The 23857-nt window shown below is 41.1% G+C and overlaps 1 protein-coding gene across 2 annotated transcripts in view; it reads left to right on the top strand.

Moving 5' to 3' along the window:
- FBN1 (fibrillin 1) overlaps window positions 1-23857 on the top strand; it is a 213841-nt gene that overhangs the window by 139650 nt on the left and 50334 nt on the right. For both annotated transcript variants that reach the window (XM_034783356.1, XM_034783357.1), the window contains exons 31-40: window positions 3299-3424; window positions 4450-4575; window positions 14854-14976; window positions 15711-15833; window positions 17762-17887; window positions 19829-19951; window positions 20858-20980; window positions 22064-22228; window positions 22632-22700; window positions 22806-22931. In XM_034783356.1, the coding sequence (XP_034639247.1) occupies window positions 3299-3424; window positions 4450-4575; window positions 14854-14976; window positions 15711-15833; window positions 17762-17887; window positions 19829-19951; window positions 20858-20980; window positions 22064-22228; window positions 22632-22700; window positions 22806-22931 (1230 nt within the window). The remainder of the gene's footprint in view (window positions 1-3298; window positions 3425-4449; window positions 4576-14853; window positions 14977-15710; window positions 15834-17761; window positions 17888-19828; window positions 19952-20857; window positions 20981-22063; window positions 22229-22631; window positions 22701-22805; window positions 22932-23857) is intronic.

The raw sequence follows: 23857 nt of genomic DNA, 5'->3' as shown, positions 1-23857 counted from the left end.
CTAGTCTTGCAATTTCTCAATATTTGGTTAGTGAAGTAAAAGAAATAATAGATACATGAATAAGGAGTTAGAAAGTTAGTGCCTGATACTGCAAGCCCTTACTTACGTGAATAGTCAAGCCGAGGGAATGAGTAAAGATTTGTGGAATCATGCACACAATCACTCCAGGGTTTCTTTTTGTTCTTTCTCTTTCGGTCTCCCTGCCACTCTGTAGTATATTAAGGCATGAACAGGCAGTACGTTTCTGGATTGTTACCACTTTGGGAAGTACCAGGCAGAAGACTGACTTCAACCACAAGTGAAGTGCAGTAATTCTTTGGAAATGTATTGCTTGTGGTTTCTTATTTGTAAAGTGCAATAGAAATTCTAACAAGCCATAATTCTGTGAAGTGCTGAGCATCCTTCACTCCCACTGAAGTCGATGGGTGTTGTGGATCTGCAGGACCTTTTTTAGCCCCTGATCTAGCAAAGCACTTAAGCACATGCTTAACTTTAAGTACACAGGTAGTCCCATTGATTTCCATGAGAGCACTTACAAGTTTAACAGTAAGCATATTTTAAGTGTCTTGCTGGGTTAGGGCCTTAGACCCTAAAATAGTTTAAAATACCTAACAAAAACAAAACCTAGGACACTGCATCTAGTGGGATTTATTAATACAGAAATTACATAGAATCATAGACTTTAAGGTCAGAAGGGACCATTATGATCATGTAGTCTGACCTCCTGCACAACGCAGGCCACAGAATCTCACCCACCCACTCCTGTATCAGACCTGTGTCTGAGCCATTGAAGTCCTCAAACCATGGTTTAAAGACTTCAAGATGCAGAGAATCTTCCAGCAAATGACCCATGCCCCACGCTGCAGAGGAAGGCGAAAACCCTCCAGGGCCTCTGCCAATCTGCCCTGGAGGAAAATTCCTTCACAACCCCAAATATGGCAATTAGCTAAACCCTGAGCATGTGGGCAAGACTCACCAGCCAGACACCCAGGAAAGAATTCTCTGTAGTAACTCAGATCCCACCCCATCTAACATCCCATCACAAGCCATTGGACATATTTACTGTTAATAGTCAAAGACCAATTAATTGCCAAAATTAGGCTATCCCATCATACCATCCCCTCTATAAATTTATCAAGCTTAGTCTTGAAGCCAGATATGCCTTTTGCCCCCCACTACTCCCCTTGGAAGGCTGTTCCAGAACTTCACTCCTCTGATGGTTAGAAACCTTCGTCTACTGATAGTCAAAAGTCCCCTTTTTATCTGTGCTCTTAAAGCCACGAAATAGCATTTCAAGTATGTGGATGTAGTAGTTGCAGCTCCTCTGAAGAACTTGGCACTCTCTCTTTGAAACACTGTTGAACTTGATTTTAGACGTCGTTTCCATCAACAACATGAATGGGATCCCCAGAAGGAGCAATACTGTCAATATTTATCACCTTTTAAAAGGATTGACATGAAGTGCCAGTTTTTCAGCACCAGCCTCTTATTACAGATGTAAATTGGCATCCATAATTTACTGCAACTGTGAGCCCAAATATTAATAATTAGATGCCTCACCAAGTGTTTTCTCCTACAAATCAGGTAACCAGACAGCTAGCTAGCAGTATATATTTGTGTCTGTAATGCATTGTGGGGAGAAAACAGCAGCCACAATCAGAGGAGTCGAGTGCTACCCCAAATTTTAATGGGCCTCTTTCACATGCTTGCAAAATATACAAATAGTTTCTTCTGCAGGTGCAAAATATGTAATTGCTAAAAATGTACATGCACGTCTACTGAAAATTTGCCCCCAAGAATCTTATTTAACAAAATGAGAAAAGGTGCACTTGGTGACAGTCAGTAGCCATTGTGATAAATGTGTGGCTTTACTCTATGACACTATGTGACTGTATAAACAACTTCATATACATTTAGTGGCATTGTGGACTGAGTTTAAGGAACAATGATTTTCAGTTTTCTCTATACATTGTTCACAAATGTATTTTATCTGTAACATCACACATGGCTAGAAGCCTTTGCAGAATATATTTCTCCATAATTGAACTGCTATGAGTTCCATTCATTGTAATAGTAGGTCAGGTTGGTGAGGTTATGCATTAATAATCAATTCAATTAGGAGAAACAATGAATTCTTTGTCAGCCAATTTTCCACCCTAACTGTGAATGAAAAACCTTGGCAATTTAGCATATAAAGTTCTTCATGTTTATAAAATAAGTTCTTTATGTTTGTGGTTCCTATCCTCATTTCCAGCACTTATTTTGCATATAAATTCACATTCCACTTCCAAATCTATATTTCCAGGCTAATGTGTATGCCAGCATTATTTGATTCATAGGATGAACAGTAAACAGTCAGCTTTTTACCATGTAAGACTTAATTGTCCATACAAAAACTTTAAGTGCGACCATTTCTGTTTGCTGCTGTTAGAAATATAAAAAAAAAGAATAACAATCATAAGATTCTAGGACAAACAGTTAAAGTGAGTTGGTGTTTTGCAGCTGCATAATTACCAAAATCCACAACAGACCAGTCTGATAGTGAGTTACACCCTTTCCCTCTCAGGGGGTTCTCAATTCATGTCCTTGTTTTGCTGGTTTTTCCATGCAGTCACTGAGCAGAGTCTTGGATCTCAACTGTGCTGGTATATGTTGTTTGTGACAAAGAAAAATCTGGGGAGTTTTAAAAAGTCCAGATCCTATCAAGGTTGCAATAAACAGTGCAGTCTCAGTTCCTCAGATCAACCCCCAGTGATGGCTGATGTGCTGATCAAAACATATTTTAAATGCTGGAGAGTGTAAAGATATAGCCTGACTCGTCAGCAGGGACAAAATAAATCCAAGTAATGTATAATATTTTAGTGAAATAAATACATCCATGTTAATTGTTCTAATATTGGGCTTAATCCTGCTTGTGTGGGAATTTTGTATGTGGAATGGCTTTTTAAAATCATTTAAGGTCCAGTACCTCTCACTGAAGTCAGTGGCAAAATTCCCATTGACTGCCATGACAGCAAGACTGGACCCGAAATTTCTGATTGTGCGGGGTTATGTGGCGTGAAAAAGGTCCTTTAGTTGTTTTCCTACAAGTGATTTTGTGCATACAAGACTTGCTCCTGCTCCCATTGGAATCAGTTGGAGTTTTATATAAAGCTACATTTGGTTTAACTGCAAAGATTGATCACATGCACATATATCACAAAGCATAAAGAATTTTGTTTGCCATGATTTGTTGCAGTGCATTTCATAACAAGGAACACCTATCTAAAAGATGTGTTAATGTAAACTTTCCCTATAGATATTGATGAGTGTGAAGACAATCCTAACATCTGTGATGGAGGCCAGTGCACTAACATACCGGGAGAATACAGGTGTCTTTGTTACGATGGATTCATGGCATCTGAGGATATGAAGACTTGTATAGGTAAGTGAAAACACCTCCGATTCCTAATCTTTCTAACAAGCCATCTTCCTTAATTAAGTAATCAAAGATGATAATGATAACTAGATTTATTTAAAATATGTAAGCAAATAAAAATAACAGTGAGTGTCCTAGCAAGAATAATGAGTGTCCAGGCAATCAGGTGTCTTTTGACATTACATATCAAGACTACAAATATACTTGAATACCTGCATTTGGTGAAAAAAGGGTTTTGGTTCCAGCACTGTGCCAAATTGACCGTTGCCTCAAAACTGGCAAACACTAAAACTTAAAAAGCAGTGCTGCTGTATTTTGGCTAACTGTGGCCACATGGACAACCCCTCTTTGCAGACTATTTTAGTCAGTAGTAGGAATCATCTGCATGTGTTCAGAGCTCTTGGCTGAGTTAAGGAGCATACATGGTGAGATAAGGTGACCATGCTGTCTCTCTTCGGGTCCCATTCCAGAATGTCTCTATGCAGCTCAGATCATAGAGGGTGCTGTAGGATGGCAGAATTAGGGGTGAGCCTAAATCAGAATTCTGGCCAAAACTGACACCAAGACAAAACCACGTGGGAGTTCAGCACGTTTTGGTAGAGCAAAATATTGAAGTCAAGATTTGCTGCATGGCTAGAAGAGTAGAATTTTACCTTTGCATTTTAAAATTGAAACACACTTAATGCCCTTGTGGAAACATCGGTGTAGAAAAAAATAAAATATATTGAGGACAGATAAAAGACCAAGTTTATCCTTAGCGTAACCCCATTAAATCTGGCCATTTGTGATTATTAATGAAAGTTGGAATTAAAGATAAGAGAGGTTGGGAAATAAAGACCAGTGCAATAACATAGCAATATTAAATCTGATTTGGAAATGTACAGTATTTTACATTGGTGAAGAATATTTAGCCTAATTTATTTTTTTCTCTGCACATGTAGACACATTTTTGTACCAGTATTAATGGCTCCAAGACATTGGGTTAGTTATGGTCTAAGAACTTTGTAAAATCTTAAAATTATGTTTTCTAGATGTCAACGAGTGTGACCTGAATCCAAACATCTGTCTAAGTGGAAGCTGTGAGAATACAAAAGGCTCATTTATTTGCCATTGTGATATGGGATATTCAGGCAAAAAAGGAACCACTGGTTGTACAGGTAAATTTTAAAGTTAATAATTATCATCTTCTGATTCTTCATTTCCCTTTTCTAGCATTTAAAACCCCTCTTGAATCTGTTTGATTTCTGTTCTCTGTGAAATGTTGCACTGTACAGAGTCACTGAGTTGGTATTGTGTTTGTATAGCATAATATTGGGCCTGATCCTTCTCCTATTGAAGTGAATGACAAATATCCCATTGAGAGCAAAGTTAGGCCTATTATTATATGGATGCTGGTATGACCAAAAAAGAACATGTAATTCAGCGTAACATGACAAGACCACATGAAGACCACTGCATTGGATTTGGATTAGATAACTGTATATGCAAATAACAGGCATCTATTCCAAATATTATTTTGGCAAACACTAGTGGCTTTAAATCTATCCTAAAATATATTTTCAGTTTTTGCAAAGTGACAGCAGTACAGTTACCTGACTAGCTGAATTATAAACATATTTCAGCAAAACCAAAATGTAAATTATTTCATAGCGGCAGCCAGCCAGCAGTGCTGAGGTTCAAACTTACACGCTCAGAGGGCGATAGCATTAAAAACACAAGATGCTAGTATCTGAGCCAAGGTGTTGAGAGTCATGAGCTTTGCCCAAAATATGAGCACAAACATATGTTTAATTTAATTTTGAATACGGATTTAGAGTAAACACGGTTCTGGCAACCTTTATGAGACAAGTATATATGCTGATAGGTCTGTCCTTATAGAAGTATATTATTAATGTTGTACAATAGGTCTCAAAAAGGGATTATGCTGATTTTTTACAGCTTACATAGAACAATGGGGGAGCTGGTGTTCTACTTGGTATATTAGACCTCGCCTGAAGTTGTGCATTAGTAACAGCTGCCTTTTACAGACATGTGAACTGATCTAAATCCAAGAAGTCCTTGATTTTACCCTGTAGACCAACATTTCAACATTCTTTGTTTCTACTCTAAATTATACAAAAAGATACAGAGCATTAGTTCTGCAGACTTGAAAAATCCTTGTGATGTTCAGTCACACCCACCGCAGCTATCACTCTCAGGGAAATGAAAGGTGATGACACAAATATTGGTTTGTGACATCTGCAGGGTTATACTGGTCGGTTAAAGCAGCCAGGAAATATTAAGTAATTGGTATGAGATGGAAGGGCAAATAAAGGTCCTACAGGGAAAGGATCTAGGATATTATTTGGAGGAAAAGTTTCTGGAAATTCTTGCCATATTGGTGACATCTGGTGTAGGCCAACTGGGAAAAAAATCTCACTTGAAAACTCATCCATGACAGTGTTGGTTTACTAATAGACAGAGTAAGGCTGAGAAATCTCTTCATTCCAATCCCATCCTCTGATTTAAGCACTGATATCCAGATAGAAAGAACCAACTATTTCTGATACTTCTGTTTTCTAAAGTATTTCATCAGCCTTTCCCTCTCTTTATCCTTCCCAAAGTAGCCATTCCTGCCCCCTCCCTGACTCATCCATCCTACCTCGTCACACTTCTACATTTTGAGATGGAGATATAAATTCCAGCATGAGCAAACACAGACAGCCCCACCCCCCACCCCACCATGTTCTGATCCAGCTGGAATGCTAAAGCCACGGCAGCATGAGTGGAAGGAGAGGCTAGTCACCCTGAGTATATACTTGTCCAAGACACACTATTTTTAGTGTGCCAGCTTGATCAGAGCTAATGTGGAATTTACATCTTTAGCTGGAAATATTGGGCTTAACTACTTTCTCAGCCACGGAGTCACTTAGCCAGTCACAGCCAGTGTAAGGAGGAGAGGGGGAGTCTTGATATTGTGAAGAGAAGCCAGCTAAATGGAGAGGGAGGCTGAAAGGTCTTGGTATCTCAAGAGCAGCTTCTTTCTGGGGGGGGAGGAGGGTGGCAGTAAGGGAGGGGTCGGAAAGCCTGAAGAGCAGCTGCTTTGGCTCTGCCGGTTATTGGGGACGGGAAGTATAGTAAAGCAGAAGGAAACGCTTCTTGCAGTCCACCACAAGGGGTGCTGCTGTGCAACTCTCTGGTTAGCTCAGCAGCTCGCCAGGCAGAGAGGGCTGGAGTCTGCACAGACCTGCAGTTTGTGTACAGGAGGGGACAGGCTTGCCTTACGTGTAACTGGCTTTGTGTACAAATGCTTGGTCAGCTGGTAGCCCAGCTCAGGCGAGAGAGCATTACTGAATCAGGGTAATGGAACACATTTTAAAAACAAGAAAAGCTCATCGTGTTAGAACAGCATCACTTGAAGGTTGGCTCCATTCTCGCTGTACTCTCCCAGTATCATTCCTTGTCCTATCACAGCTGGCTCACTGGGATCACTGCTGTATCAGCATCACACTACTACAGAAAACACAGCTAGTGGGCAGCAAATGAAGACAAAAGGGACATGAACACAAGGGCTGGCAGTGTGTGAAGTTGTTGGGGGTGTGAAGGGTGAGACAGAAATGAAAACTGCCCCAAGCTAATGGCCTAGAAAAGGGATGATTGTACAATCCCCATTGCCATCAAAATGTGCGCATTCCTGTGCACTAAAATAAAAAACCCAGTTTGTCTATAGACTGTTGAACTCTCCCTTCATTCTCTGCACAAATCTAATATCACAGCCAGACTTCCTGGGCCGAAGCAGATGAGCACTATGGAGGCAGCAGTTAGTGCTGGTATCATAGAAAGGATTCTGCACTTGTGCTGACTAGCACCATGGTCATAGCGCAGAATTATTTGCCTCGTATAGATAAGTCAAAATCATTCACTTCTTTAAAAGAACAAGCACTCCTGTGAAAAAAAATTACAAAAATGTGTATGGAGCTTCGACGGGGAGGTTCTCTGTTTCCTGAGAACAACTAAATAATGTCCTCTGGGTTACATTACAGTTTTGTCTAAATATTTCACCTCCCTTGTCATTACTGATTGTTTCCATTTTAACAAATAAACATGTTGTTTCCCCAATCATTTAGCAGTATTCAGAATCCACCCACTGACTTACATTCCCATCCCACACAGATGTTAGGTTTTTTCCCCTTCAGTTCTCAGTAAGAATGCGGATGGAGTTTAGGAAAACAGTTTGTTTTATGCAAAGATGTACATAGCCTATGAAGCCAGTCTAAGGAGAGTGCTACAAATGTTTCGTTTTTATTTACCTATAAAACAGGCTTTCCCATAACCAAATTAGGTGAGGTGATTTTAATTTTTCATAAAGAGGGAATGGGATGTAGTTGCTAGAGAAGAGGATAGTGGGTCAGGTATAGAGGTGTGCGGAGCCCCTTCCCTCATTCCAGATTGTCCAGCTGTCTGCAAAATTTCCCGTCACTGTGTGCGTGCGCATTATGTGGTGCGGAACATAAATTCTTTGTGTTCATGCACAGGTAAAATCCTGTATTGGCACAAACTCACCTTTTCTTCATTGTGGTTCATTGCCCATGCCTAGGTGTTGCCTGTGAGTCCATAGTATCCCACTCTGGTTGTTTTAAAGACATAGATTTACTGGATTTGACCTATATATGCTGTACACAGAGGGACAAATTCAGCTCTGATTTTATGCCCCGTGTATCCTATCCTGTTGCCACTGCATGCATGCAACTTCTGTTGATGTCAGTGAGAATTGTGTGGGGACTAGATAATCTCCTGTTCTTGCAACAGGTTTGCTTGAGGTACACATTAGGGCAGAATTGGGCTCAGACTGTCACAGCGTTGAAGATGAATGTTTATAAAAGTCAGATAACAAATGCAGCAGAAGATAAACCAGCCTTCTCCACAGCAGGTTCAGAGAATTGAGAAAAGTTCAGAATGTGTGACTCAGCCAGGACTCCCAGTGAGGTCAGTGGGAGTATCCGTTGAGTAAGGAGTGTGCAGCATTGAGCACCATGGGTGTAATAGAGATATGGCCAGCGTCAGGCTCACTGGGCCCAGGGCAGAAAGCCCAAGCCCTGTCATGAGGGGCTGAAGCCCAAGCCCAAAGGCTTCAACCCCACGCAGTGGGCGGGGGGGCTCGGGCTTCGGCTTCAGCCCCGCGCAGTCGCAGGGGTGGGCTCGGGCTTCGGCTTCAGCCCTGTGCGGTGGGTGCGGGGCTCAGCCTGCTCGGGCTTTCTGCCCTGAGCCCCAGGGAGTCTAAGGGTGCCAGTGCCAAAGCCCAAGCCAGGCCACACAGGGTTGAAGCCGAAGCCCGAGCAACTTAGCTTTGCAGGGCAATTGCTGTGCTTGCCACCCCCTAATGCCAGCCCTGAACAGAGAAATGAATTAGAGCAAAAAGCCCACTCCCGCCCATCCTTGTGAAGATGATTATATATAAAGGAGTGGTCAGTACAACTGTTAATTACTACATACCTGAAAACAAACACATTGCAAAAGAGTATGGTAAAAGCAAGGACCCAGCCCTGCAGCTGTCACTCAAGAGCCATCCCATTGACTTAGAATGGCCCTAACATTGCAGCTTGTAAAATGTGCTGCATTCTTAAGCCTGCTTCCCTCTCTTCCTTGCCCCTCCTCTAGCCTCCATCCATTAAAAACACGTTATGCCTCAGTCTGGTGGCACAGGAGAACTCTGATGTCAGTGAAACACATACATTTCCCCTTATGAATTTGGGAGCTGGCAATATCACATCCAATACTAAATGATGATAATACATCAAGTGGGGGAAGTACAGAAAGTTGATGGTATATGTCAAACACATAAATTGACCCATGTAAAACTGGGAGATGCTCACAGTTATGTTGAATAAAAATCAAGACAGTTCCCAAAGGAAGGTAATGGTTTCCTAGGCCACTCACTGATTGCCAGGGTCAGGAAGTCATGGGGATAAGACTAGGAGAAATTAAAGTTTTCCGCCCTAGGTTTCTCTAGTTGCGTCAGAGGATGAATTTCAGCTGAGCTCTACTTTTCTACACAAATCCATTTTCTGCAAATTGCTTCTGCTGACCCACCTGCTGATATGGGATTTTCTCCATCAGGCAGGGACCCAGGAGGACATATGCCATGTGACTTTTATGTGATCTTCTCCATGGGATCTGGGCACAAACTCAAAATACAAATGGAACATCAGTCTGATAAAGATGACAGATTTGCAGAAAGAGCCAATAAATAAAAATCAGAAAATACTTTTACAGAAATTTGCAGACGCGAAAATAATAAACAAAGCTGGTTCACAGGTTGATATTGGATTAAATTCACCCCTATAGACAGCATGCTGCAGGCCCTCTAGTCTACTTAAGCCCCACTGAAGCCCTTAATGTGAAGTGTAAATGGTTCATAGAACCTTGCATGAGTTCTGTGTCTGGGAGTGAGTGTGTAAGTTTTCATGGTCTTTCAGTGCATTAGCTTCAGGGTGATACTGCAGTCCAAATGTAAAAAAACATCATTTATTCATAAAGTCTGGCCTCCTTCTGCCACCACCCTTGCTCCTGCCAGCACTGGTGGCATGGCTTCTCCCACTCCATTCCGATGCAAAGAAATACACAGGGTTAGGTGCTGATGATGTACCACTAAATGGGTCTCTTCCATCTCTGCTTTCTGCCCTGGATTTTCAGAACATGCAGAAATACACATACGTAATTGGTGTGTGTAGTCAGTGTGCGCGCATCTTAGCTGGTTATTTGTTCATGCAGTTGCCATTTTTTGTGAGCGTAAGTGCAGTAATTGCACATGCCAGTTGTGCATACATATTGTTGCTCATGCACAATTGGAAACATTTGTGCCTCTGTGATTAATGGGAGACACCTTATTTATTACTTAAGGCATGAGAAAAATAAGTATTAAGAGACGTCAAAAAGAAGTAAAATAGCCAGCTGTAAATGAAGACTGACGGTTTGTCCCCACTGGGCCTGGAATTGCTATGATGTCAGAGCTGCCTGTTATTTACCATGAGCATAGTCATCTGCTATAGTCAGACAGCTCCCTTGGTGTTAATGGGAGTAATGTGATTACAAAGATGAGAACACGTGTGCTGCAGTGTGGGTGCACAATGGGACCAGCTGAGGATGCAGTGTGAGCCTTAAGATTGTAATTCCTTTGTTTTTCTTGGCTTCCCACAGAGTTATATTTAAAGGGAAACCTTCACACTGGAGGAAATTTAGGCAAAAAGAGAGTGTTTATACACATCAGTGGCTCCACCTTGCTCTCTTTATTTTAGTAAGAATCCCACTGAAGTCAATGGGAATTTTGTTGGAGTAAAGTGTGGTGTCAAATTCTGACTTGGCTGGCATTTTCCTGTGTTCTCTTTGCCCCTGATTCTGGTACTCTTATTCCAGTTGAGTGCTGCCTTACTCCTTGAGTAGTCCTATGCAAATATATGGAACTGTTTGAAGAGTAGGGCACTTCATACTTTGAGGAAAGGTGGCAGAATCTGGCCCTTTGCTGTTCTGGGAGAGATCTGTTTCAGTAAAAGCTTTCCCCTTCAGAGCTCACTTTCTCCTTTGTGTGTGTCATCCTGAGAAGTCTGAATTCAATACTTATGGCATCCTCAGGCTAAATTAAGCCCCAGTGTAAGTGGGCACAACTCCCATTGATTTCATTTCACCCTTTACACAGGGCTGCCGTTAGCCTGTAGGTTTTTTTGCCATGGATAGATTGGACCATTAGAATACTAAACAGTAGGATATCACTAGACCCAAGTGGAGTGAATGTCCATTCATTCCTTGGCATTGCAAGACGTGATGAGAAAATCAAGCTTCCAGCATCTAACTTTATAAAAGCAGAAGGATGGACCCTGCTCCCAGTGAGGTCAATGGGAGCTGGATTGTCTGCGATCAGATGATATAGGTCTGTTTACTATTTCTGAAGTTGCCTTACAAAATTGAATCTGTATATAACATAGCTGTAGCATAACTATTGCATGCAAGTTTCCATTTCATGTTTACTGGTGGTTTAAAAAATTCTTGGCAGAAAAATCTGGCATTACGTTGGTTTTTTATGTTGTTTTGTTGTGCTCAAAAGGTTATAAAGAAGCATGTGATCACTTGAATATTTCAGAGCATCAAGTAATCAAATACAGAGCACCCTTAGTATTACCAGTGGTTTTAACAACTTTTTTAAAACACTCATGTCAAGACAGGGCCGCCCAGAGAGGGAGGCAAGTTGAACAATTTGCCCCGGGCCCCCACGAGAATATAGTATTCTATAGTATTGCAACTTTTTTTATGGAAGGGGCCCCCGAAATTGCTTTGCCCCAGGCCCCCTGAATCCTCTGGGCAGCCCTGTGTCGAGATTAAAGATGTAGACTGCTTGCCTGTTTTTTCTTGTCACTACATACTGGACCTCTGGAACTTCTTTTTAGCCTTTCTCTTCACTCTAAGCCAAAATTAGCTTTCTTGACCACCCTTAAGGTCTTTAACAGACACTGGTTTCCTGCCTAGGGTAATATTGTCATCTTACAAGTTTCTGCACATGAATAAGGAAAATATGTTATATGGTTATCTGTTCCTGGCCTTGTTTTTAAACTTTTTTTTTAAAAGGTCTCATTTGCATGATTTCTAGGTTTGCTAGTGTTAGTCTAGATTAATGAGCAATCGACTCAGGCTGCCAAATTCAGATCTGGATCTGGACCCCAGCAACCAACTTTTGGACCCAAATATTGGGGATGTTCATTTCAGGTTTTTGCTTCAGACTCCTCTCTCATTTTAGTAGAAAGACCACAGAAAAAATGGGACCCCACCTCTTCCATTGCTCTGCGTAGAGGAGAAAAAATAAAACACAGCAGGCTCAATACTGTCACCCAAACTGGGATTTAAATTGCAAAATGATGGGAGTTGGCCTACATGTCATCAGTTCCCTCTTCCCAGACTCACAGCACCTCTGGAAGGGGGAGGATCTAGGGAGTGGGTTCTCTAGGTAGATTTCTTTCCCTAAGAACCCATATCATCTAGAAGGTTAATCCTTGCTTAATTTGGGGCTCCTCCTGGCAGCATTAAGTTACATACCTTGGCTGCCGGTTCCTCTGAAGGAGAGGTACTGTGCACTGAAATTGAAAACCAGAGCAGAAGGGCAAGAGAGCCACCACACCAGACATACTTCTGGGACTGGGGGCAAAGGCAGGCTAAGGTATAGATAACATGTGAGGGAACAAACATGCTGTACAGCTATGTATGGTTCCTATTGATCTGATTGGTTCCAGTAGTGCCCATGTGCACTATGCAAACATAACGTAGGGCACAGATTTGATTTGATTTGATTTTGATTTTATGCAGGGAAAACAGAACTAGGCTTTGATTAAATTTGATTTTATTCTTAGAACATATTTGAATCATCAGAATAACAGGGTTGGAAGGGACCTCAGGAGATCATCTAGTCCAACACCCTGCTCAAAGCAGGACTAATTCTCAATTAGATTTTTGCCTCATATCCCTAAATGGCCACCTCAAGGATTGAACTCACAACCGTGGGTTTAGCAGGCCAATGCTCAAACCACTGAGCTAGATCTTACAGTCTAAAAGGCAAACAGACAGGCAAAGAAAGGATAGAAGAAAGGAATACAAAAAACAAAGCAAAATGATCAAGATGGTGTTTAGACATATCTTGATGATACAATAGTTAGTGAATATTTAAAAAAAATTAGAAATATAAAACTCTCCCCAGTTGCTCCTCTCCCTAACTGGTATTAGTTGGACAGTTTCTGGTAGGCATGATAGTAGATGCATTGAGATCCTTGGGTTTGGAGCTGGGAATTCCCATGATTCCTAGTCCAGACCCCCGACCCTTTTTAATCTACCCCAAGACGAGAATGGGTTGGGTTCTCTGTATGTTAAATCATGCAGAGGTTTTTTTTGCCTGTGTTTTTCCTTTCCATCGACTGTTCTGCAGAATGGGATGATTTGGCCTAAGTTACCACTAAAGGCAGTTAAAAGGTCTGGGAACAACTGATAGAAATTTTAAGAGGCTTGATGTGAATTCTAGACAGTTTACATCTGTATGGAAGTAGAACAAAACACACCTAGAGTCCTAGGATACAGTAAATGTTGTAAAAGCCATGGCTCATGGGTGTGAGAGAATTCCTGCAGCATTTGTTTTAGTTACCAGAAATAATTTCTGAAAACATTGTCTTTGAGTTTATACATTCTCCAAGTGCTTATATTAAGCACTAATTTTGTGTTGTGATCAGGAAAGAGCTGCATTAGGTTTGTTTTTCTCTATATACAATTTTACACTGCCCGAGAATCAAAATAAGGTGAAAACAACAAGTGCTTAAATGGAATGTGCTGGCAAGCCTGTGAAGGTTGAGGATTAGTATAGCTGGCCATATGTTGTCCTCTAGGATGGTGTCCTTTTCTTCCCTTTGTTTAGGTTTGTTGAGTTCCTAATAAATAATACTCCCAAAGAGCTCAATCCTGTGCTTTGCTTTTCTCCCATCTGCCTTCACAATAGGACCAAACATAGTGGGCCAAATCCTCAAACCCCCCCCCCCCCCCCCCCGCTGCCATTTGCTTTGCGTCACTCTGGCCGTGCAAACATCGGCTTCACTGGGTCGTGGGGGCTACCCTTGGCATGGAGGAATCTGCTAGTGGAGCAGAGCTGGCATATAGCACCAACCCCATGCATGCTGTCTGGAGCGTGCCCAGTGCTACGCCCCGGTGATCCCTTGCTGGAAGAATGGCCTCTTCAGGCCTGTGACCACTCAATGCAATTTAGAGCAGCCCTGAGCCCCCAGCAACTCTCCGTGTTTGGGTGGTAACAGTGTAATGCAGACTTTGCCTCCTTTTCCTCAGCTACCAAGTACAGCTCAAGATACAGGCTGGTAAAATGTTGGTGTCTCCCTAATGTGGGGTGCAAATCCTGGTCCTGGCACTGGGTCTGAGTTAAATGGGTTTTGCCAAAGGGCTTTCCAAGGCTGTTCGGGGGAAATAGAACCCCAGGCTACGGAGCATCTTCTGCAGCTTCACTGCTCTAGCGATCTCCATGGCTGCTGTTCCCCTTCTTCCTGGAGGCCTGTGAATCCCCATACCAGCACTCTTCCAGCATCACCCCAATGAAAAGAACAAATACGGCACTCCTTGCACTGCAGATGTTACTGGGGCTTTAGAGTATATTACATCGCAGGGCTCCTAGGTGCTACGTGCTTTAAAAACTGCCCCAAACCTCCCAAAAACAAAACACAAAATAGTAGGCCAATACATGTTTGAAATAAGCCAACTATTCGGTAGCTTTTCTTTGCCATGAGTCTGTTTCTTTTATGCCTAATTCTTAAATGCTACTAGCAGTTAGAAGCAATTTAAGAAAGGAACATAGTGTTGCTGGATGTCAGAAAAGTTTGATGTGTGAGCTCTTTCACAAACACTCCCCTCCCCCTGTGTTATTACAGATATCAATGAGTGTGAAATCGGAGCCCATAACTGTGACAGACATGCCACATGTACAAATACGGCAGGGAGTTTCAAATGTGAGTGCAGCTCAGGTTGGATTGGAGATGGCATCAAATGCTCAGGTGAGTTTCATACATTATGTTTGATTTAGCATTGTAAGCCATCAACAAAAGTGTTTACACAGCTGTGGACAGCAACATTGTATCTACAAACTTTAAAATAAATCGTCACACGTGTTAAAGATGTCAGTTTATCTTACACTACAAAGGAAGAATTCACTGTCCATGTGGGAGACATGTCAGCATGAACAGTTTCTCTTGCTTGGCTTGCAAGACTGGTGGAAATGAAACAATGTAGGGAGATAGTTTGTGCACTTGGGGGGATAGCCTGACTCCATTGAAGTCAGTGGGAGTTTTGCCATTGACTTCAATGGAGCCAGGATTTTACCCTTTATCTTTAAGGGAGGGGTCTCGGTGGTTCCCAAGCGACACAGACATCCTAGCAAACTTTCTTAGCTGAGTTACAAATATGTTGGAAATTCTCTGTCGGAGAAGAATATCTGAGTGGGGAAGGGAAGTGCCTGTCATGAAGAGAAGAAACAAATCTTCCTTCGAAATGAGAGAACAGCTGGACTGCTCTAAACTACTGAATGCACCAACCCAGAATATCCAGTGATAAATGCCGGGTGTTTTATTAAAATCTGTTAAAACATGTCAAGTAAAAAATCATAAATGTGTGTCTTGTTTTTGTAAAAGATTATTTAAAGTAGCGTTTCCCTGTGCTATGAACTGAGGAGTTTAGAGGTTGCATTGATGATGGATTTGGTTTTACTAATGCAATTTTTGTTATATTAAAGATCTGGACGAATGCTCCAATGGAACACACATGTGCAGCCCACATGCCAATTGCAAGAACACAATGGGCTCTTACCGTTGCCTTTGCAAGGACGGCTACACTGGGGATGGCTTCACTTGTACAGGTGAGCTTTCTTTTGGAGTGATGCAGCTCTCAGCATATAACATGCATCGTAGTGACTAGTTCTAGGGAAAATTTACCCACTACTTACAGGTAGACTAATTTAAATGTGCAATGTTGGGTCAATATTTACAATCTAAATCTAAAACCTGATCCTGCAGTCTTTCTATGTGCAGAATTCCCACTGAATTGGACTTTTAAGTATGTATCAATTACAGGATTAGGATTGGGCAGCAAAGTGTTTTCTTTGACACTTTCCATCCTCATGTTAAGGTGTATTATGATATGTCATGTTGCGATGTCTCCCATTTCACGTAGCATGACATCATCTGGCATGAAAAAGTTGACCAGTATAACTTGACAGCATTTTTTTTTCCCTTGTGAGAATGGAAGGTTTTCATAACTGTTGCTTGTAAAGAGATGTGGGTGGCAAACTTATTAAAACAGCGCATGGTGGTATAATTGGACCAGTTAACAAACCAGATTATTGGCCACCCACATAACATTTGAGTAATAGGGCACATCTGTTAAAATTCCTTTGTATAGTTGCCTAAAATGTTTTTTTTTTTTTTTCCTTTTCAGAAGTGAGCATGTGGTCACTGCCCTCTTATTGCATGATCAGCGTAGTACCCTCAGGATGTGGTGCTCATACGTAGATGGGCCAAAGTAGCTACTTTTGAATAATGTCCTGTGTAAATTGTCACCAGAGAAATTCCCCACCCAGACTTAAGTCTTCTACTTTGAAGAACAGATTAGCACGTCACATCAGTCACTAGGAACTTTGCTATTGCGACTAATTTGATGTAGAAGTTGATACTATATGATACTACATTGATAGGCTGCAGTATGAACCCCTACAATATATAGAGATACAGAGAGTGGGCCGGATCCTCAGCTGGGGTAAATCAGCAGCGCTCTGTTATCTGTACCGGTTTACACCAGTTGAGAATCTAGCACCACATGCTTGACGTTAATTACATTTGAATTATTCTGTTAATGCTCTTTATACAATTCATTCTTGAATTTGATTCAGCTTCTCAAATGGCCTTTGTAACCTCAATTTTTTTACTTTCTATATGTTCTTCCTTAATTTTGAAGCGGATATGAACTGTATCTTTGGGAGTTTTTTTAATGAGTATTAATTAAGTTTCTTAATTTTGATAGAATTCACCTTGAAATCCTTGTCATGCTTATTACTCATGAATTTGAGAGCTGGATAGAATGCACTAGAGTAGACTAGTACTGTGTAGTGTTTCTGCACAGCTTTGGCAATGTGTGCACATCAATCCTGATATGCAGTATCTTTGCTTTTCCAGTCCTGGATTTCTGTAAGCTGAGACTGCCAGCCAAGCTGCATTGCAGCAAACGTGCTGTTTTTGTGATGTGTACAATGTCAACTAAAGACTAAGAGCCAAACTTTCTGAGAGGCAGTGTAGTCCAGTGGCTAGGGCACTGTTCCCAGCTCGGCCACTGACCCATCGGATGACCTTCACCACTGTCTGGCTCTGTCTCCACTCTCTCTCTTTGTCATGTTAGAGTGGAAATTCTTTGGAGCAGAGACTATCTCTTACCATTTATTTGTACGTTGTACAGCACCTCATATAGTAGAGGCCTGATCTCAGTTGGGGCTCTACTGTTACACAGCAGTCACCAATCTCCCTCCACTTCTTGCTAATTTTAACCACTTTTAAAAATCTAGACTAATGGCTTCTTTTTTTCCTTTTCATTAGAAATTGTATTTTCAAAGTGACAGAAATGCCCCAAGCCTTTTAGTATGACAAGAGCTGCACATAACCTGACTACAATTTCTTCTGCAAATGTTCTCAATTAATGTAACAGTTAAGACTTTTGAATATATATGTGTCTTAGCTGAACTGAACATCAGTGAGAAAAAATATTTACAATATAATGCAATTCCTCTTCCTTTAACAGATCTTGATGAATGCTCAGAAAACCTGAATCTCTGTGAGAATGGGCAATGTCTCAATGCCCCCGGAGGGTATCGCTGTGAATGTGATATGGGATTTTTACCAAGTCCAGATGGGAAAGCATGTGAAGGTAATTCACTGTAACCTTTAAACAACACTCGACAAAATCTGCCTGAATAATATTTTATATTTGAAAAATGTTACAGTTGGTTGCAGTTATGTTTACTATTGAAAACTGCATTAGCTTCCAAAATATTTTAGGGTAAAGTTTTTTGTTACTTTTTTCAGTTCATGCATCTGGACACTGATTTTGGTTTCAGAGCTCTAAACACATAGCTATGGAGAATAAAAACAGCTCTTTGAGGAATCTTTTACTGCCACAAAGCTAGTTATTCACTGATCTGGTGATCCAAAGGCTTTTCAGCCACTACTTCCCCTTGATCACTTTTTTTCCTGTCTCCCTTTCTGCTCATATCTCTTCAGCAGAGGTTGTCATAATATTGCCTTTAACCTATAGCGAGAGCAGTGTGTGGGAAGCAAGGGACTGAGCCAATGCCCACTGAAGTCAATGGAAAGACTTTCAATGACTTCAGTAGGCTTTAGATCAGTCCCAGGTCTGCTGCGGTTTGGTGCAGTTGGGCAAAAGCATATATATGTCAGCCCTGCAGAAGGGCACAGTTTATTAAGCTAATAAAGAAACAGATCTGAGCAAACAATGGGGAATTAAATCCTATGAATGTCTGATCAGATTCGAAAGTGTGTTGCCAGTCAACTCTTTGCGGCCCTTTTATATGAACTTTCAAGCGCTTGAGCTTTGCTAGTGCAAATACTTGTGAAAAGCAAATGTTTGCTGCAATCATGTTTCAAATTGTATATTTGATTGGAACATTTGAAAGCCACAGTTCATGTTGTAGTAATTTAGTAATTTAAGTCATCCATTCGAGGAACATAAGACACTATATGACAAATAACCTAGACAGCATAAATATAAAAATTTAAATCTTGAATTTTCTCACTTAATTGTTTACAAACTACTCAAATAATAGAGGGGAAGTTACTTAAAAAATCACAAATAATTTTGAGTGTTGAAAATAAGTTAGAATTTTTGCAATCTGTTTGCTAATAGAACAAGAAGAGAAACGTAATGAATGAATAACTCCTTGTGAATTGTTTGCTCCGATCCATAAATAAATGCATATTTTCCCCAAGGCTGAGATCTTTCAACTCAACCATCCTCAATGCATTATAGATACTGGTATTTGATGAAGTTCATAAGCACACTATAAATAGGATCTAGTACTTTTTCCAGCAAAATTTGTTTGGTGTATTGTTTCTTACTAATAAAGGAAGAGGCATGAATTGTGAAAGTTGAAATTCTGTGTAAACTAAAAACAAAATTAGATTTCTTAGTATTTCATCTATGAAACCATTTACTTTGAAACTATATAATCTTCAAACTAACTTTAACAGCCTGCATGGTGCCTCTCTCCTGTTGCTACAACAATCTTCTCTTGAATTCTCTGGTGTGTATGCTAACTGCAGAAGTATTTTAAAGTCCTTTGTAAACATGGTCTCTTTGTTACTGGATCAAGTTAGTCATTCATTATGCAGTTCATATAAGTATACTATAAACAGTGAGTCTGATACTGCAGTCCTCACTCAGGCAAAACACCATAGAAGTTACACCCAAGAAATAAGCACAGTATGTCTAATAATCTGTCATACGCAGTAAAACTGAATAAAAGGTGAATTTAATTTATTTGGAAAAGCCTGTGCATCACTTAAGTCCCACTTAACCCTTCAACCCCTTGTGCTGGCCATCTGCATAGAGCTGAATTTCACTTCCAAAGCAATTAAGTAAGGGGTTCTAGATTGGACTCTGTTGGGTACAAAGGCAAATCCTATATATTAGTATTGCAAATCTAAAATATATTTTACAAAACATGCAGGAGCAATCAGAATCCAGTTCCATGCTTAGTTTTCTGAACGCTTATTCAGACAAGATTTTAGTCCGAAGTTTATAGCGAAAATATCACGGAACCTAATTTTCCCCTCCTTTTTGTTCTTACAGATATTGATGAGTGCTCCCTTCCTAACATCTGTGTCTATGGGACTTGTCATAACCTCCCTGGTCTATTCCGATGCGAGTGCGAGACAGGCTATGAACTGGACAGAACCGGTGGTAACTGCACAGGTGAAGACTGGTTTTAAACAAGATCATTTTTAACACAGCTAGCTGTCAATGGACTGGGCTGTTACCTAGGGCATCCATCGTGTCAGAGGGGCAGCTGGGCCCAATTTGAGTGTTGTTATGACCCAGTGTGTCAGGTCACAATGCCACTCACTCAAACGCCAAATCCTCTGCTCTACGACTAAGAGGAACCAGCAGCACACCAAAGTTTTGTCTAGAGTTGCAGACTCTTGAGCAGCCTCTGAACATAGCGGTTGTTATCTTGACCAACTCCTTAAGCAAAGCTCTAGCTATATCATAACAATTAGATTATAAATAAGAAAGTATGGAACTACACTAGATCCTTCAGTGCAAAACAGCACAGTGGGCAAAATAGGCACAGTAGGAATTTACATACAAATATTTTGCCTGATTTTGCGGGCTATGCGGTCATCCCCGAATCTGTTCCCTGCTGAGGTGTGAATCCCTGGGGTTCCACTGGTCAAGGGAAGAGGTGTCGTGCCTTTCCTTCCACGTCTCCCACAGGTTGGGATCTGCTGGGCCCTGTACTTTCTGCTCCCAGAGACACATGGGACAATATGGCCCTCAACATGATTTCTCTGCTTGATATTTTTGACCAATGCGATTAATGTTTTGGCCTCTCTTATGGTGCATTTCATTATGTAGAATCATTCTTTCTGGCAAAAATGAAGCATTTCTCAGTGAAATATTGAATTCATGTTGGACTAGTGCTCTGTTTCCACAGTTTCAGTGGTGGTTTTTTGTGTGTAGATTTCTGTAGAGGGAACATACACCCCACAACAAGCAACGGAGCTGATTATTTCCTGAGACTGACATTCTGACACCTGGCATGTTGTTGGTTTAGGTGGAATATTGGGGAATTCTCTATCTGCCCCTTTGTTGTTTCAGATGTTAACGAATGTGCAGATCCCACCACCTGTATCAGTGGCAAGTGTATCAATACCGCTGGCAGTTACACCTGTGAGTGCCCTCCCGATTTTGAGCTGAACCCCACCCGTGTTGGCTGTGTTGGTAAGCTGTCATTTCCTGTATTATTTAGAGACAAAGTGGCACAAAGGGGCAGTAACTCTAGCTTAAACAGCCAGCTGAGGATTCCCAGGGTATGATGGAAAGCTCTTGGAGCAGACTCTGCAGTTCCCGCCCTACTGCTCCTGGCTAATAGGGTGTGGTGAAGGGTAGGGAATGTGGCCTGAGCAGTACTGCACTTCAGCCATTCCCTGCTGCCAGAATAGCCCCTTGGGGCTTGTTGCAGCTGTGCACAATTTAGAGGCTGCTTTAAATTGCACCAGGGCCAAACCAGCCTCTGTCTGGCCTTAAGACTGAAGAAACACAAACGTGTGGCATAAAGCCAGCATACACCCTTGGATCCTGCTTTGAATGCAACTCAGCCAGACTTAATTATCATCATCAAAGGAGATACTCTCGTGAGTAAATTCTGGAGGAATAGGCCCCAACTTTCTCAGAACCTCCCTGGTCCTGGATTGTTTCCTTCGGTGGAAATGCATTTTAATGTCTAAGTGTATGTGTTGAATAGATGGTTTCATTTGTAAATCTCATTAATTTCAAGGACAGGAAAGAGGAGCAGTTCCTAGGATTGGAGGAAGGTGCTAATACAAGCATGTGAGAATAAGAATAGGCACCTAAATGATGAAGGACCTGGGTCTGCTCTTGCTCAGAAGTTCCTTAGTCTATGAGCAGTCCCACTGATTGCAGTGAGACTGTTCGCAGGGTGAGGTGCTGCCCAATGTAATCGTGACAGTAAATTACTTCCAACCACAGCTTTCTCATGTGAAATGAAGGTAATTTGGAGCTCTCGCTCTCTCTCAACATTGAGACTGCCCAAATATCATTAATTCATTTATTTGTATTACCATAGCACCTAGAAGCCCTAATCATGGACCAGGACCCCGTTGTGCTAGGCGCTGTACAAGCACAGAACAAAAAGATGGTTCCTGCTCCAAAGAGCTTACAACCGAAGCATGAGACAAGAGACAATAGATGGGGACAGACAGACAGAGAGGGGAAGCACAAGGAAACAAAACTTTCTTCCCTTCCATCAGATGTAATGTTTGTTTTTGTGTGCATTTTGAATAGACACACGGTCTGGCAACTGTTACTTGGATATTAAACCACGAGGAGACAATGGAGATCTAGTCTGCAGTAATGAGATTGGGGTTGCTGTTTCCAAGGCCTCTTGCTGTTGCTCCCTGGGGAGAGCGTGGGGGGTTCCCTGTGAACATTGCCCACCTGTGAACTCAAGTAAGTCAACTTTACTGGATTATACCTAACCATATATGCGTGCTTCTTTCTGTCTCTCTTCACTTTCTCTAGATAGTGGGAATGCTAGTAAAATAATGTACTAGGTACATACAAGTACTAAACTGCCTGAAAATTACACCAGTCATGGTACAAAATCTGCTGGCTTTGAAATATTATCAATCAGCAGGTGCATTGTAATGGCTCTTGCATGGTTGTGCTATTGCTTGGACACCAGAGTCTGTGTTAGCCAAGGAGAAAAGTGATACCTGATTTTGCACAGTGGGGCCTTGTTTCAGTATTAGGCTGTTTTATAATGTGCTATAATAAGCTTTACAAGTTCAAAGATCATTGTGATGAAGATGTTTAAACTATTTTAGGTTAATAAAATCTCTTTTGTTTTCAGCTGAATATAAGGTTCTGTGCCCTGGAGGGGAAGGATTCCGACCAAACCCAATTACAGTTATATTGGAGGGTAATGCTTATTTTTTCATGCTTTTACCTGTCTTAAATTGCAACATTCTATGACTAACTTGATTTTTCGTGGCATGAAATAATGTTAGTCTTGTTACTTTGTTAGATATTGATGAGTGTCAAGAACTACCTGGACTTTGCCAAGGAGGAAAATGTATTAATACATTTGGTAGTTTCCACTGTCAGTGTCCAAATGGTTACTATTTGAACGAAGAATCTCGAGTCTGTGATGGTATGTAATCTTAGGGTTTACTCGGCATGGGCATTTATTTCTTATCAACGACTGGCAACTGAGCATCCATCAAAATGACCTGTTCCTTAAAAGAACACCAACAGTGCAATTGCAGAAATAGTAGAGCTGGTCAAAAACTTTCCCTTAAAAGAGTTTTTCAACAGAAAATTCCTTTTGGATTAAATGGAAGTTTTTGCAAATGTTTGCTTAACATTTTCTGGTTTTCATCAAAAACACAAAATCTTACTGTTTTCGGTTTCCAGTTGCATAAAAATATCATTTCTCGATCATCTCTAAGAAATAGCAGTTTGCTGATGGACAATATAATTCTTTATGTGACCATGCGCTGAAACCAACAAGCTTGCTGCTTGTGTTTGTTGGGCTGGATTAAATGGCATCATCCATTTTAACCATAGCTCATTGTCCATCTTCCTGCAGGCTAAAGCATGATGATCTGAGACTCTGACGGAAAATATTTGTTTTACTACAACCTTCCCTCTCCCTTTCTCTCCTGCAGTAGGTAGCATGCATTCAGAACATCACGGCCATATACTTAAACCCAGTCCTGCAGCCATCGGGTTGTATTTTGTATGAAGTTTTAGTCCAACGCCCCAAATCTGAGCACTAGTTTTTCATTTTCCAGGTTGCCTTCAGCCTCCCAGCTCATTGCTATAATTGTTTGTTTCTCATAGTGCCCACAACGTGTAGAGCCCTGTGCAAACCAACAGGAAGATTCATGCCCTGGAGAATTAAATTAAAAATTTAAATTAAAAATCAGACACACATACTTTCTGTGAAGTTCTGCATCCTATGGAGCTCAGCATCTGGTTTCGTGTGCAGTAGAGAGGAGATATAAATCTACCTATCCCTATAGATTGTTTAAAATGCAGAAGGCTACTTAGTGATTTTTTTAATATATTTTAAGC

The sequence above is a fragment of the Trachemys scripta genome, chromosome 10 (assembly GCF_013100865.1).
Source record: "Trachemys scripta elegans isolate TJP31775 chromosome 10, CAS_Tse_1.0, whole genome shotgun sequence".
NCBI classification, from domain to species: domain Eukaryota; kingdom Metazoa; phylum Chordata; order Testudines; family Emydidae; genus Trachemys; species Trachemys scripta.
Note: the sequence above shows the minus strand (reverse complement) of the source record. Positions and strands in the feature narration are given on the sequence as shown.